The sequence below is a fragment of the Pagrus major genome, chromosome 22, assembly GCF_040436345.1.
Source record: "Pagrus major chromosome 22, Pma_NU_1.0".
NCBI classification, from domain to species: domain Eukaryota; kingdom Metazoa; phylum Chordata; class Actinopteri; order Spariformes; family Sparidae; genus Pagrus; species Pagrus major.
The window spans coordinates 17,199,297-17,215,807 of NC_133236.1; the positions used below are offsets into that span (position 1 = coordinate 17,199,297).

At 40.6% G+C, this 16,511-nt stretch overlaps 2 protein-coding genes across 2 annotated transcripts in view; one reads left to right on the forward strand and one right to left on the reverse strand.

Moving 5' to 3' along the window:
• Positions 1-562: 562 nt before the first annotated feature.
• Positions 563-11,320, forward strand: LOC141017954 (reticulon-4-interacting protein 1 homolog, mitochondrial-like). Its single transcript, XM_073492777.1, has 9 exons — positions 563-1,177; positions 1,267-1,418; positions 2,766-2,834; positions 3,978-4,102; positions 4,541-4,589; positions 4,699-4,835; positions 5,379-5,562; positions 8,103-8,198; positions 9,938-11,320. The coding sequence occupies exons 1-9, from the start codon at positions 880-882 to the stop codon at positions 10,127-10,129; spliced, it is 1,302 nt and encodes a 433-aa protein (XP_073348878.1). The 5' UTR covers positions 563-879; the 3' UTR covers positions 10,130-11,320.
• LOC141017724 (uncharacterized) overlaps positions 11,206-16,511 on the reverse strand; it is a 34,721-nt gene continuing 29,415 nt past the window's right edge. Inside the window, exons 19-22 of the mRNA XM_073492455.1 lie at positions 14,811-14,934; positions 13,897-14,055; positions 13,214-13,376; positions 11,206-11,808 (exon numbers count right to left, since the gene is read on the reverse strand). Coding sequence (XP_073348556.1) covers positions 11,720-11,808; positions 13,214-13,376; positions 13,897-14,055; positions 14,811-14,934 — 535 coding nt within the window. The 3' untranslated portion in view covers positions 11,206-11,719. The remainder of the gene's footprint in view (positions 11,809-13,213; positions 13,377-13,896; positions 14,056-14,810; positions 14,935-16,511) is intronic.

Genomic DNA, 16,511 nt, shown 5'->3' on the forward strand with positions numbered 1-16,511 from the left:
AAGATCTTTTTCATCTGATTAAACTTTCTTTCCCCAAACTACAGAGTGCCCCTTTAACACAAATATACAGAGAAAAGTGTGTAATATTAAATTCAGTATAGCATTGCACCAGATTTCTATCCCATTAATAGAACATAGATAAATAAATGAATAATCGTAATCATAACAATAATAATAAAAAAAAGTAAAGGCTTACGAAAGCTTAACAATCAATATGTATTTGGTTTAAATACAAGACCAATCAACAAAACCTAAAAAAGTTATGTCCTTTTAGTTTCAGTAGTAGACAGACAGACAGACAGACAGACAGACAGACAGATAGACAGATAGATAGTTTGATTAAAGCAAATGCCAGTAATTATATAAATTTATCAGAAAATCTCTATGGTAAACTGTAACATCATTAGAGAAAAAAAAAGTTACCATCCATTTTTATGAATGCATAATTAAAAAAAATATCAAATGTCTTAATTGCTCTCTAAAGTAACTGTCTTGTCAATAGTACACGTCAGAGTCAATCTCTTACGCTATTGGCCAGAACATTTAGCTACCGGATTCTGATTGGCTCTCGTCGTGAGTTCAGAGGTTAGCTTGTTATGTAGCCATGTAGCCAGGAGAGAGGTGTGTTATCTGCTCATTTTTCTTACAGTGGTTGTTATTTCACCCTAAGGTGACTGTCGATAATTAACTTAACGTGCACAAATGCGTCGTCGCTTATGTTTTCGACCCGTTATGGACACTTGTGCGTATGCTTTGAACGCTGACGACCTGCACATGCTAGCTCGGTAGCCACCTAGCTAGCTGAGCTAGCTAACTTCAGACTAGTGTTCTTCTAGATGACATATCTGATTAAAAGCTGACCTCTGAGGGACGATTTCAATGGGCTCTGTCAGAGCTATGGCATCAACCAGGCTCCTGTGTTTGTTCAACGCGAAAGCTGCAGGCTCGACCAAAACATTAGCCAGGGCAGGTTGGAGTGTGTGCTTCAGGAGGAATGTCTGCAGTTCACCTTCAAGACTACAGAGCTGCATGTCAGCATGGGTCATTGATCAGTATGGCACTAACGAGGTTTTGAAGTACTCAGAAGAAATCAACGTCCCCACTGTCAAGTCTCCCAGTGAGGTGATGATTAAGGTCCATGCTGCTAGTCTCAACCCTCTTGATATATCTATGAGGGGTAAGTGCTGGACTAATATTCATTAAGGGCATAAACATCACAGTCAGTGAGTTTGCATCAACATACCTGCTCTCTCTCTCCGTTTTCAGGTGGTTATGGAGCCAAGCTGCTTAAATTAAGAAGGGATCCAATGTCTGTGATGGACAATGATAGTGAATTTCCTTTGATTCTGGGTCGTGATGTGTCTGGTGTAGTGGTGGACTGTGGATCCGAGGTTAGCCATTTTGTTCCAGGAGATGAGGTAGGAGCTGCACTGCACACCTGTCCTTAAGAAGATGTAACATAATACTGTGTACTGTGGACAATAAAAGCCTATATTCATGTATTGTAATGTAATTTCGCAATGCTGTAATGTAGACATTATCTAGAAAATAAATCAAGAAACAGTTGGTGGTTAATCTAGCAAATTGAATTCCAGGGAAATAGAGCTTCTTCATCATGTTGAGACCAGTCATAAAAATTCAATATTGCAATAAAACAGGCCGACTCATTGATTTGCAACACAGCCTACAATGGTCTAACGCAGTGTTGCCCAATCTGGGGGTCCTGACCCTCTCAATTGGATGACGAAAAATTTGAGGTATTGCTAGATGATCCACAAGACAGGACAAAATAAACTTACTATTAATGTAATTCTTTTTATTTACTTTTTTTTAGCTGTTTCTCTAATCTTTGCTTTTGTTTTTATAAATAATTGCCTTATTTTGCCACTTCTGGAGCATAAAACAGCTGGAAAAATAAAATAATATATTGGTCAACATGTTCAAAACCCATAGACATAATGGAACTAATGATGAGAGGTTATAAGTAGACAAAATAGTTGGGCTTAAACACCATTTTAGCACAAAGATGCTAAATAAAATTGCCACCAGTACACACAAGTATACACTCACCACTTCATTAGGAGCACCTGTGCAATCCAATACAACTGCTCTGCCATAAAGTCCACCTTTGAATAGATAATAAGTTCAGCTTGGATTGACCCTGTCAGAGATGTGTTAATTTAACTACATATTTTTTAGAGAGGTTGCAGTGGTGTTGGACTGGACTGCATTATATTGAGTGGTGTGTTGTAATATTTCGTCTACCCCATTTGCATACCTGAGAGATGGAGAATATTAGTAGCAGCTTTCAGTATAATGCACTCCACCGTCCACTACGACGTCAATAATAAACATAAAGGAGCCTTCTGACTGTCAACACAAACGTCAATTCGTTACCTCAATAGAAAGATTGGGCTCTGTCTCTGTGGTCATCACGTGGGCACATAATCATACGTTGAGGTATCTATTTTGCTGTTGCCCACAGATTTACATCAGTGTCCTCCTGCAGACAAAAATGCAGTTATGCAAATTCAGCTTAAATGTGATTAAATAACAGAACCATAAACCACCAAAAATTCCACATACTAATTCTTGTTCCTGTAATCGTGTACCATCAGTGCAAAAATATCTCAGGAAATGACTAATGATAAGAAGGGGAACGGCTGACTAAGAGCTTAATCGCTGATTAAACACATTCAGGGACTCGGAGTAGGCGGTTAAAAGGAGTGCTGTTCAGCAAGTTAAATGTCATATTTGTGTTCCAGGTGTGGGCTGCTGTTCCCCCATGGAAACAAGGCAGTCTGGCCGAATTTCTTACTCTAACAGAGTATGAGGTGAGCTATGGAGCTGATAAGAGTCTCATCACTGCAGTATGCTTTCATCATCAATTATCTGATCATCTGTAAGAGGGTTTATCAGTCAGTTCTCGTCTAACTGAAAGGGACGAGAAAGTCAAAAATACATATTTTGATCTCTTACCTGTCATGCTGTTAATCAAGATAGATAGTTTTGATGTGAGTTGTCCTCTCTTGAAAAGTAATGGAAGTAGATGGCTTGTGGTGTTTAAAGTGCCAAAAAAATACATTTAATCTCAACAGCATGACCCGGTTACACAAGATAATTCACAGACCTTGTTGTGAGCTGGTTCATGTGGGAACTATCTTCTTTCTACCAAACTTCATGGCATTGTCTTGGCTGAGCTGTAACATAAGTTAACTCAGTAGTGCTAGGTGAGCTAGCATTATCAGTTAGCTATAAACTGTTAGGTAGTTCAATTGGTTTGCTTTGTTTCTCATGTGTGTCTGTATGGCAATATAATAAGGGGTTGTAGTAAAGTGTGTTCCTTTATGAAACTGCTCAAAACAAGATCTGTGGATTATCTTCATGTCATGATTTATCAAAAGAGACACTGCTGTTGAGTTTTTCAAATGTATTTTTTTGTTGCTTCGAGCACCACAAGCGTGTGATCGAGTTCCTTTATATTTGAGAGAAAGCAGACATTTCTACAGCTGGTATCTTCAAAACTCAACAACTCATACCAAAACAGTGTATTTATAATTTTGGGGTTGAAGTGTCCCTTTAACTTCACAGTACCTTCCCTGTCAGTATGTTTTCAAAGAAACGGAAAGAGTTGATTTAGAGCTCTTCAGTGATTTGTGAAAAAAAAACAAAAAAAAAACGTTGAACCAAAGTTTGGAAGAAGTGCACCCTGTTATGTAATCCTGCAGTATAAAGAGCAATTAGGATTAAGTTTGTTTGCTTCACAGGAGCCACTGTGGCAGCAATTACAGAGAAACACAAATTGCCCCTCTGTTTTCTTGCCATATTGTGCTTAATGTATTCAGCAGCTCCGAGCTAGCCGCCCTCACAGCCGCTCTGCTGATTAGGCTGTGCTTTTAAATTGATAATTAAAAAGACTGTTGACATGTTGATTTATTTCTAACTTTTGACATTGTCTGCGTTGCTGTTTTTCGCAGGTTTCCCATAAGCCAAAACTATTGAGTCACACAGAAGCCGCATCCATCCCCTACGTAGCCAACACTGCTCTGTCTGCGCTTGTCAATGCAGGAGGTCTTTGCAGGGACAGCTCTTCAAATAAAAGGCAAGCCTGATCTTGGATCTTGCATCAAACCCCTCTTGTCACAATATTGGGAGAAAAAGTTAGAAGTTCCTGAATGCTATTGCGAGCTACCATTAATTAGTTCTTTAAGGTCTTGGAGTTTCTGAATGTTCTCTTTTTGCAGACCTTTACTTTGATAAGACATCTTTTTCATTATGTTCATTTCAGTGGTGAAATTGGTCTTTTTCATCCTAATTGGCATCAAAAGGGTTTTAAAACCATGCCTCTCACCCACAGACTGTGAGAATTTAACCTGCTGTGTAATGTAATGTAATGTTCACTCCTCCTCAAATGTAATAGCCTCCAATGCTGCAAATTTCTTTCTTGCCCCCTGTGGCTTCCGCCTCTTTTAGTAGCTTCGCTCAAATGAGTCACACAGTAATTGAGTGACCCTCTGGTTGCTGGGGTTTCTCTTCCTAGAGTTTTGATCACTGGAGGATCGGGAGGTGTTGGAACATTCTCTATTCAGGTAAGACAAGCAGTAGCGGCATTTATGCCAGACTCTTTTCAACTCGAATGTGAGGCCACTCGCTGTGTCTGTGTGTATACTTCTGTTTTCTTCCTCTTTCTGCTGCCAGTTATTGAAGGCCTGGGGCGCCCACGTAACCGTTACCTGCTCTCAGAACGCAGAAGGCCTTGTTAGAGGGCTGGGGGCCGATGAGGTGGTGGACTACACAGCAGGAGACGCGACTGAGCAGCTAGAAATGATGGACAAGTAAGTGTGACAGTGTGTGCTTTTAGAAGTAACCATCAAATCATACAGTACGTTGTGTGTGAAGTGGTGAGATTGTTTTGTTTTCATTTAAAGCAAAGCAAAGAAAAGAAAAGATCAGAGCAGAATGTTCTTTATTAGCCTCGGGGACCCTAATGAAGCATCATTAGAGTCGGTGCCAGTCCAATAAAGGTGCTAATGAAAAGGAATCGTCCAGGAGTGCGACAAATGTGTCTGCTTCTCCCTTTTTAAACACCCTCAAACGTGGTAAACATCTTCCTTTCAGCATGGCACAACTGCTCACTGACTCGCTTTCTAGTTTCCATGGAAACCAGGGCTCAAGGCCTGGGTGGACGCTGGCTCACCTCTCTCCTCGCCCCCAAAGCAGGAACTGGTTATAAATCCTGCCTTGAGATTGAAGACAAAACACTTATTTTTCCCAAGCAAACACTTTAAATAAGGCCCTCGCAATATGTATGATGATGAGACATGAAATGCTGTTAAACCTCTCTGTATCAGTTTGACAGTCTGTGTTCGCACCCTCAGGTTTGATGTGATTTTGGACAACGTGGGAGGGGAAACAGAGCAGTTGGTGATGGGCATGCTGAAGCCCTGGTCTGGGGCGAAGTACGTCACACTGGTCACACCGTTACTGCTCAACACCGATTCCATGGGCCTGCTGGACGGGACATTTCATGCTGGATTCACCCTGCACAGCAAGGCCATACAGGTACACGTGAGCAAAACAAACTTTCAAAATCAACACTGAATCAAATGTAGCCAATGTGAGAGACTGTTGTTTATTTATTTTTGGAGTCTGCCATTTCTCATGACGCCCTTAGCATTGGGTGTGGGCCACAGGTGCTCCCAAACTGAAATGAATACTTGATCGTCAGCAGCATGGAAATACATGGTTATGTAATGGGTAAACACCTCTTCCAGTTGGTAGAAGTTTTTGTTTTATTTCCATTCAGTTGATCAGATGAAGTTCAGTTGACATGGGTAGGGAAAAATCATGTAATAACTTGACTTCATAGCTGCATAAGATATTCTCACTTTTGCAATAGTTTACGCTTGAGATGTAGAAACATGCCCTGCAGGGTGTAATAAATTGAAGCGTGTGATGGTGAACAGGGAATGTGAGCATTAAGAGTCAGAGTCCCTGCATGTGTGAGAGCCTCCAGCTGCTCTGTCAGTGAAGAGCATGTGTAATGAGGGTAGTGGGTGAATAGGCGAGCACAGGGTGGAGCTGCTCTGGGGACTGAGTCAAGTTGTCCTGGGCGTTGCAGGCATTGGTGACAGCAGGGCTGGCAGTGTTGGAGTTGGGTATGTGTGGATGAGACTGTGTGTGTGTGTGTGTGTGTGTGTGTGTGTGTGTGTGTGTGTGTGTGTGTGTGTGTGTGTGTGTGTGCGCATGTGTTTGCTGCTGAACCAGCAGTATTTGGTGTTTGTGCAGATTGTAGCCGACTATCTCCCCCCCGGCAAATACCAGTGTTTGTGTGTTTCTTGCCAAGCCTCCGGGCCCCTTTGTCCACGAGAGCAGCCAGCTGGTCAGTTTGTTGGGGCTCAGCCACAGCAGTCACACCCTCAGTGCCCGGCTCTGGACAGCATGTCTTTGACAACTGGGACATCACAGCGCAACTGAGCCCTCTAGTGTTCAACTCGTTGGCAGCACTGACAGATCAGGAAGAATCTGTCATAATTTGTTGTTTTTCCAGGGATAGATTTCACAAAGGCTAAAGAGGTGTGGCAAAGTGATGCCGCATAATAATATTCAGTATTATGATCAAATATCAAGCCATGGGGATTTCAGGATTAGCACATGGGAGTCTGTCTGTCTGTCTGTCTGTCTGTCTCTCTTTTTTTGCTTACTTTCGTTCTTTTCTTTGCATTTTAGATGTTTTCTGGTGCTGCTTATTGGGATGTGTGTGTTTTTTTTTTTTTTATTTGCTTAAAACATACTGCATTTTTTCAGTTACAATTTAGACCATTTTTGTAGATGCTGCAACTAAATTTGATAACTAGGAGCGCCTGTGCGACTTGCAAATATACCCCCGTAATTTTGTTTTTTTAAATCATCACCATCATTGTATATCATGTGAAACGCGGAAAAGCGGAGGAGTGTGTCTGCAGGGCAATAAATCACATAAGAAAACAAAACATTCCATAATCAATCATCTGATCCACTTCCTCAGTACATGTGCAGTTATTGTTGCAGTGCAACGCACTACCTGCAAGACCCAATCGTCAAAACTTCCACCAAAAGTCAAAACTTCCTCTAAACACCTTGGTGTTTTTGTGTGATAGAGTCAGCGTCACAGTGAATCTAATAATGGATCATACATACGATAATAAACAGATAAAAACAAGCAAATCCTCTTCTTAGCATATATCCCAGTAAGATAGGGTGTCACAACTGTTTTAACACAATATACACTAAATGCAGTTCAAACTATTTGTTATCAATTGATGGTTTTCACAATATCTGTGTTGAGTTCCTGCAGGCTCCCTCGAAAAAGTCATGGAACTACTACTTAACTTAAAAAAGAATATGAATGTATTGCATTGCATGACCATTTAAGTGGTGCTCCGACAATTTTTTAGTAGGGAACGCCACCAGTGCTACTAGTAGAAAAAGTTAATCTAGAGCCCTGAGGAACAACCAAAACAATTACTATAAAAAATAACTGTAGATGAATTATTTGATGACTTTTAATGACCAGAGTGATAAGAGACAGTCAGTTTGTTGTGTAAGGTCACAACAACAAGTGTTATTTATTTATTTATTTTTTTTTGAAGAATTTCTTCTGTCAACTAACACTGAGAAAATCACTGTTTCCTTCTATGTTATATAGGTGATGTCTCCAATTAAAACTCAGTAACCTATTGGTTCTGGTCAATCAGCAAATTTGTAATGATCAGTTTTTCCTGCACGCAACCCACGTGGTCACCATCAATATGGTGTTACACAAGTCCCTGTAATGATGCAGTGTCTCCTGCATACATTACATGCGTTGTGGGTTTTGTTCTTGTGTCCTGCCTGTTTTTTCTAACTCAAAATATTCTGATTCTAACTTTCAGTGGGTTCACTGTACTTTTTGGTGTTACCTCGAAACTCTTAATATTTATGAAAACAGAGATCAAATTCGGACTCCTGCAGACCTTTTTATAAGCTGACTTCCTTATGTTTCATACCCCTCATAGCCACTCGTCTTTTCTTTGACACCCACTGAGCTTCTAATTGTTGCCTCCTCTCTGTTCGCCTCTTAGAACCTGATATCAAGTGGAGTCTTCTACAGGTGGGGATTTTATGCTCCAGATGGCCCTGCCCTGGACGAGGTCAGCAGCCTGGTGGATGCTGGGAAGGTACTGTACTGCCTCATTACTGATATCATACATGCTGACTTACTTGTCATTCAGAACCATTTCTGCTGACTGAATGTGGAGATGGAAATCATCTCATTTGCACATGAATCATAGCCCGAGAGTGAAATTCATGCAGATCACAAATGCTGTATGATCTCCTCATTGAATATGAGCATACCAGGGATTCCATACATGCCTGTATTCAAGGCTCCCCGGTGGCTTTGTGAAGGAGCGAGCAGTGCACGTCCCGCTATACTGGTTGGTAGGCTGGCGGTGTGCACGGTTGGCTGCTGGGCGATTGAGTCAGGCGCCAGGAGACGGTGAATGGATTTTTAAACAGTGCTGAGCAGCCATTCGCAAAAGCGTGCGGGACCTCTGTCCTTTTGTCCCGGGGCTTACAGTGAGCGGCACACTCAGACCAGTGGCGGGAAGCTACGGACACACAACGCACTCCCACCAACGCACAAAACACACACATGCACACTCTCTCCGCATGTCCTATTCTCAGTCAGAAGTGTGGATGGTTTCCAGTGTGACGCCACTGCGCTCCCCATTCATTGTTACCGACAAGAGATGCTGACCAGAATAACAAGCCCGGCTGCTCGTGTTGTGGGACTAGCACAGGATTGTCCAGCCTCATCACATTCTGGACCCCTCCCTCACTTTTTTTTTTACATTCGCAGCTATGAAAGCAGAGATGATGGAGCATTAGGAGCTTGTGGATATTTGCTCGTCTAAATTGATTAAATATGATTACTGTAATTGCTAATCAGTGTCATATAAAGTACCTAAAAGTCATACTTGAGTAAAAGTTCAGATAATGTGTTAAAATATTACTTTGGTAAAATTGAAAGTCACCCATGCGAATAGTACTTGAGAAAAAGTCTTAAATTATGTGTCCTGAAATGTATTTTTCTGAATATAAATGTAGTTAAGTATCAGATACGAGTAAAAGTAAATTAAAGATATATTAACATGTATGTGTAAACTGTAAATTCGGCAATGGCGTTATCGACCAGGCCGGTTATAAGATCTGATATTCAGCATTTTTCTTATTATCAGAATCTTTTTTTTTTTTTCATCAGATTTACTTATCAGATTATTTTATTTGATTGTTGATTAATCTGTTGATCATTTTCTCAATTAATTGGTTAGTTGTTTGATCTACAAAATGTCAGAAAACTGTGAAAAATGTCGATTAGTGTTTCCCAAAGCCCAAGATGACTTCTTTGAAAGTCTTGTTTTGTCCTCAATCCAAAGATATTCAGTTTAATTTCATAGAGAAACCAGAAGATATTCATATTTAAGAAGCTGGAATCTGAGGATCAATTATCAAAATAGTTGTTGATTAATTTTCAACTGATTGATTAATCAATGCAGCTCAAGTATTTGCCATGTTTTGGACCAAAAAACATTGCTTCCACCTCAGATATGGGTCCTGCAGGACTGAAAATAATGCAGTTATCCATTTTGTCTGGTTTAGAGCACGTATGCTTGGAGTGTAGCACATCAGCAGTTTGTCACATAGAAATGTAAGTAATTGACTCAGTTGTCAAACTGTCATCCCTGATACTGCTGTCTGATAGAGCACTCCACCGTCCATTTCCCCAACCCCATTAAAACAAATTTCCGCTTGTCTGATTTGCTGGAGGTTTAAATCTGATCTCTTAATTGTTTCCTGGCTTACTTCCTGATTTCTAAGCTCATATTAATGCTATTTTTCTGCTGGTTCATCACAGATCCTGCCAGTGGTGGAGGCCCAGTTTCCATTCACCCAGGTGCCTCAGGCTTTTCAGAAGCTGGAGGACGGCCACGCCAGAGGGAAGACGGTCGTCAGGGTGGCTGAAGAGGATGACAGACAAGCCGAAGAGTTGGTGCAGGAGACTGCAGTGTTGGAGCAAGAAGTGCAAGAAACAGCCAAGCAACACTAGAGAGTGAGCTGAGTGCTGTGATTCCTCTCACTTCTTCAAGGCTGCTCTTGACAGCAGCGGACTATATTATTCAAAGGGATCAGAGGTGCTGCGGTGCTTTGTGCAGCAGACTTCAAGCGTGACCTGAGCTTCTAATGAGAGTCTAGTGTTCTTCTTAAAGCTTTTCACCCTTGTGTCCTGTCTTCGTTTTTACAAGCTGCTTGAGTTATGCTGTGTTCATGTCGTGGTGAAGTTATTATAATTACCAACCACAGACCAATAAATACCATTAAGGTCCGCATCCAGCTGGTAATTACGACCAGGCAGCTTGCTGGTGGCCCCCTGGTTGCTGTAATCTATCCAACAATGAGTTACATAACACAAAATGTTTATTACTGTCAGCTGGAAATGTTTGCAGTCACGTGATTCAGATGACATGAGAGTCAGATGGAGGGCGAGATGAAAAGCAGAATGCACAAAATGGAGGAGAATTTGTTATTGTTATTCGTTATTCGTTGTTCAGTTACAGGGGTAAAAACTCCAGCAAAGGAAATAAATAAAGCAACAACTTTAATGTTACATTTGAGGAAGTGATCACTACACAAACTATCTGACTCCACTCCTCCCGATGGCAGACGAAGGTTTTGGCAACTGTAAACAACGCAAACCGTAGTCATTTTGAGACTCTGTGATCACGAACCTTGTTATCACTACATGTATCACTATTTATCATAAATCACATCCGGCCCTCCTCCTGCAGTTTGCGGCATAGCAACCGAATGACGTGACATTACAGGCTACTGACGTGTTTACCCTCCGGTATCAGGTGGGGCAGAAGCAGCACGATAAGATGGATAACTTTTCGCATTTCTTTTCATTTGCGCCATCTCCATGTTGAGTTGTATGAGCACGTTGTAACCACAGGGAATCTTTCTCAACGCCATGTGGCATCTCACATTATGTGAATACAGAATACAGCAAGTGAGCTGGGGAGATGCAAATAATGAATCTTTTAAAACCTGAAACAATTTGCATTTAGTCTGGACATTGTTGCAAATCAAGTGCAGCTCAAGCTACTGGACAATGTATTTAAGACGTTTATTGACAAAAATACTTTTATTATTCTGAAAACAGAAGAGTTGTGTGCTGTATAATTTTGATTAAACAAAGAAAGAAAATACGTTTCACAATAAACAATTGTTTGTTTCCTCATGTTGCATGCAGCTGGAAAATAAAGCCATTATATATATATAACAGGACATTGCATAAAAAAAGATATGTGTTAACACTGTTTAAGTTAATTAACATCAGGCAAACATTTATTCAAAAAGACACAAAATAAACATCAGGATTTATTACTGGAAGTGTAAAATGTGAAGTATTTAAAGTTCAGGCTGGGCATTAATACATTCTTACGGGTTTATCCACTCTCCAGCTCCTCCATGTTGACCTCCTCATTGGAAATTTGTAAAGCTCTCCTGCAGCAAAGGTCGATCGTCTCCAATGTCGTACCTCGACCTCGAGTGCTCCTCTCGCAGCTGCATAACGCAGCCCCTGGTGGAGCTGTGCCTCCAATCATTTAAGGGATCCAGTCCAGCAGCTCGTATACTTTCATATTATCTCCACGTTCCACCTTTGTTGTAGTTTATTTGGATCAAGTGTGTTTAGAATCACTTGGTTTTTGTCGTAGTGATGCCCCCCTGAAACAGAAACGTGTTTTGTCAATAATTATAATATTGATAGCCAACTGTTTTATTTTGGTTGGTTTATTTACTGCAGCTTGGCAGAGTTCGTCTTCCATTATTGTACAGTTAAGGTTGGAAGGTTACACACAATCAGGTTGAAGTCATTAAAACTCATTTTTCAGACTCTAGTTTTGGTAAGGCTGTTAGAGCATCGACGTCTTACTTTTTCCCAACAATTGTTTACAAACTCAGATTATTTTTTCACTTATAATTCATGATACAATTTGAAATTTCTGAAAAAATTCCAGAAAAATATGACTTTAGAAGCTTCTGATGGGCTAATTGACATCATATGAGACAATTGGAGGTTTACCTGTGGGTGTATTTTAAGACCTACCGTTAAACTCTGTCCTTTTTTTTTTTACATTATGAGAACTACAAAAAAAGTGCTCCTTCACAAGTCTAATTCAATTTACAAATGTCTCAATGTGCCTTATCTCTCTGTACAAACAATAGTGAACCATGGGAACACACAGCTTTCATAACGCTCAGGAAGGACATGCGTTATGTCGTACTTGGCACAAAAAGGGAAACTCAGTCCCAACACTACAGCAAAGGACCTTGGGAAGATTGTGAAGGAAAACGTGTACAAAAGCATCTTTTGTGACAGAAAAATGAGTCCTATACTGATATAACCTATAACAATGACACTCTGCAAAGAAAGAACCCACTGCTCCAAAATAGGCATTAATAAAAAAGCCAGACTATGGTTTGCAGCTGCACATGGGGACAAAAATGTTTTCGAGAAATGCCATCCGGTCTGATGAAACAGAAATTGAACCATTTGGGAAACTGTGGATTGAAGGAACATCCCAAGACATCAGCCAGGAAGTTAAAGCTTGGTTGCAAATGGGTGCATCTTGGCAGTGCAGTGAATGATAGTTTGCTCACTTACATTATTTAGGCCACAAGGTGTCACTGATTGACAGTGATGCAAACGCAGCCACCAGACATAAGTAACAGTAGTAGTGCCCTGCTGCTGAGGAATGCATCTTGCGTTTAAAACAAACTGAGGACATAAATATAATCTTTGAAATAATTTTAGAATTTCCTTTAATGTCCTTTAAAAGCAGGTGGGAGGATTTAACTAGAACTTCAAGAATTTAACTAGACTTTCATAATAAAACCTAAACAAAGTGTATGGAAGTTTGGCTGACACTTAAGTATTATATAACCTTAGAATACTTCACTGTGATCATGAAAATGTTAGCTAACTCATCCCAGCTGCTGCTGCCAGTAGTTGTATCTGTCCAAGTTCTCTTACACAAATCATTTATACTGTGTGTCTGGCAACGCCGAAGGGGAATTGTTTTCTTTAAAGACTAAAAATGTACAAAGCAGGCCACGTGTCAATCCTCACCTTTGACTTCCAGGACCAGATCAGAGGTGGGGGTGTAGCGGATGAAGCCCTCAGGGGTGATGCTCCAGAGCTGGACGTGGTTGTTTGGCTCTGGGCTGAGACCCACGCGGCTTCCTGCCATTGTCAAACTACCACTGGGGCTCAGGCAGCACTCCTCCAGCAGCTGGAAGCACAGGGAGAGGAGGGGATAGTTTTACTTTTGAAGGTGGACCAGTGTTTCATATTTAAACATATTGTCTATAGTTTAATTGTGATACTTCACATGTGTATAGACAGTGATGGAGGAAGTTTTCAGATCCTTTACTTAAGTAAAGGAACTAATCTAACACTGCAAAACTACTCTGTTACAAGTAAAAGTAAGTGAGTGGGACTGTTATGTATTAGATCATTACATTACTATTACTCATACATTCATATTAAAGCAGGATCTTACTGTAGCAGTTGGTTGAGGCGGAGCTCATTTACCAATTTTAAAGGACTGCAACTAATAATTATAATTTCTTATTATGGATTAATCTGCTGCTTATTTTCTCCATTAACCGACTGATTGTTTTGTTTGTTTTATTCTGATTACACTTATTCTAACATGATAACAATGGTCTGGACTACAGCACTGCTCCTTCCTGTCACTCTCCTCACATATCCGACACCTCTTTTTAGTATTATAACGACGGTGCCAGCACCTTGCAGTGGAGATGTCCATACTGGTAGAACCAGATCTGCTCAAATCCGTCAGTCTCCTCTGTCTCTTGGATCCGCATCAGTTTGACATCATCCAAATCTCCGGTGACCGACATCATGAGTCCTGTCTGTCTGTTCCTCAGACGGAAGTGCACTTGCTTCTACTCAGAGAAACACACAACACAAACACGTGATCAGTGCCTCGGTGAATAACAGGGTTTATAGTTTTACGTTAACATGCAACATGTCAGTGGCATTTTCTGTCCTGCAGTAATGCAAATGTGAGGATTTGACTGATTTTCACATCGAAGCTAGCAGATCACAATTCTCCTCCACAAAATTACACCTTGATTATGCCTCAGCAGCTGCTGCAGTGCAAGTTCACCCAAAACTAAAAATAAATTCAGTCATTATCTAGTCATTCCCACAGTGATGAGTAGAAAGTCACAAAACATTTCTGGAGCTTCACAGCCAAACAGAGCTGCAGCATTCTCCTAAACAACTGAAGTAGATGGGGACTTGTTTTAAAACATAAAAAAACAACAACAAGACGCTATTTACGCTATTTACACCCCCTTTTTTGGACGAAATCTTCATTGTAGCTGCTGAGCTAAACCTGTCTGAAGTGGATGCTCGAGCTCGAGGGTTTGAATAACGTCTTTGCAATTCAATTGGGGGCTTTCGGAGACTTGGGTTTTAAACAAGTCTCCATCTACTTAAGTTGTTTAGAAGAATGCTGCAATGCTGTTTTGCTGCGAAGCCCCAGAAAAGTTTTGTGGACTTCACCTGACTGTCCATCAGCGTGAGCCATGAAAATGGCACAAAACATTTAAAAGTCTATAAATAAATACATCCATCCATTATTAAATGCATGAAACTAAAAGCTTTGTGCCCACTGTGGAGCGTCAGGATGTACCTGTAGAAGAGGGCGGAGGGATCCGATTTTCTGCCAGTGGCTGAGCTTGTGCCAGTCGTGCACCTCGCCAGGTTTCAGCAAAATCTGAGCTCCCCGACAGTTGATTCCCTCATATAACACCCAGCTGGTGACAGAGAGGAGACAAAACACAGTCAAGTTTCACACAAGCTACAATGAAATCAACACCACTTCCTTCTCAGACTTTTTAATTAAGTTAATCTCTGACAGTCCTAAAATAAACACACAATAGCTGCCTTTATAGGGCACTTGGTCTGAACAGAACACTTTTTTGTGTTCATGATTTATTTCTTCATTCTTACAGACTGACGGGCGTGTAGTTGAAAGTTAGGACAAGTAGGAAAATGCCTCACATAGTTTTCTCTTTTATTACTTTTCTTCTGTCTGTGGGTGTTGGCTCCTGTAACATCATGCTGCACTATGGCACGTAAAAGTCAACCTGAGAGAATATTCTGTTTAATCTCAATTTCAAGGTTTTGATGTTATAAACCTGGACTAACTTGCAGTGCTGGTTGGAACAACCTTGCACCTCCGTGCAGAACTGTGCCAAAGATAATCTACGAAAATGTGCCGAGCTTCGAGACAGCCCAATTTCGCCGTGGCACTAAATGTTGCCTCTAACTCGGGTCTCAATGGCTCTGTTCTTTGGATGATTGCCCGTCTCTCCTGCAGTAGGAATGTGCCACTCCAGAGACAGCTCTGGCTCACTGTGAGCCCTTTATTTCCTCCGCATGGGCTCACACCTACAGTCTGAATGTCGCACATCAGCATCAGGTTTCCACCATCGCTCAATCTGTCAGTACTGTCATACAAGATGTGCTGAACCTGCAGTCTGCATCTAGTTAATTTGAATGAGATGTCAGGTCTGAACTGCTACCGAACCAATCTTTAACATTAATAACTCCAGGAAACCTTCGTCACAACTTTGTAGGGCTGCAACGAATGATTATTTTTAATTATTTATTAATCTTCCATTTATTATCACGATTAACGACGTCAAAAAATGTCCTTCAAATAGTGCCTTTTGTCCAACGAAACTTTTTTTTTTCTTACTATCATTAAAGGGGCACTATGTAGTTTTGGAGAATAAATTCAAACTGAAGTAATGAGGTAATAATGCAGACACATATATATTTTTTGTCCATAACTGAATAAACAAGCTGTTCTCAGAGGAAAATAAGGTCCCCAGAACACTGTTTGAAGCTAGAAAGTTGGCAGGGTCCGCCACATATAAACACAGTAAAACAGTATGAAATTGTCTTGGCCTTTAAGGTCAGTTTGTTTATTAAGTTTATTCAGTCGTGAAAACAACTTTGTTTATTTCGTTTGTCTGAAAATGTCTGAAACAGTTTATTGATTAACAAAATATTTGGCAGCGAGTGACTTTACAGATCTTGCTTGCTTGACATTTGACACACACCCTTGACTTTGCATCTTTTATTGTCTCTAGATCCTTAATCTTTAAGTTTAATTACCTCACTTGTTCAGATTTATCTTCTTTAAGCCGTCACTCTGTGGTTTACTGTTACATTAGTGGAACATTGGGTGTGGTTTGCCACAAGCAACGAACTATGCACTGGATGCCAGAAAGCTAAACAAAATATTTGACACATGGACTTGGCAGTTGAAAACCTCTGAATTAGAGAGAGATTCAAAAGAGATTAAGAAACAAAAGGCATTTAA

What these genes read in the sequence shown, in the direction of transcription:
- LOC141017954 (XM_073492777.1), top strand. Translation starts at nt 880, where the DNA reads ATGGGCTCTGTCAGAGCTATGGCATCAACCAGGCTCCTGTGTTTGTTC. An exon ending in TTACTCTAACAGAGTATGAG is followed by an intron (nt 2,835 to 3,977) that starts GTGAGCTATGGA and finishes TGTTTTTCGCAG; the next exon opens with GTTTCCCATAAGCCAAAACT. An exon ending in CAGCTAGAAATGATGGACAA is followed by an intron (nt 4,836 to 5,378) that starts GTAAGTGTGACA and finishes TCGCACCCTCAG; the next exon opens with GTTTGATGTGATTTTGGACA.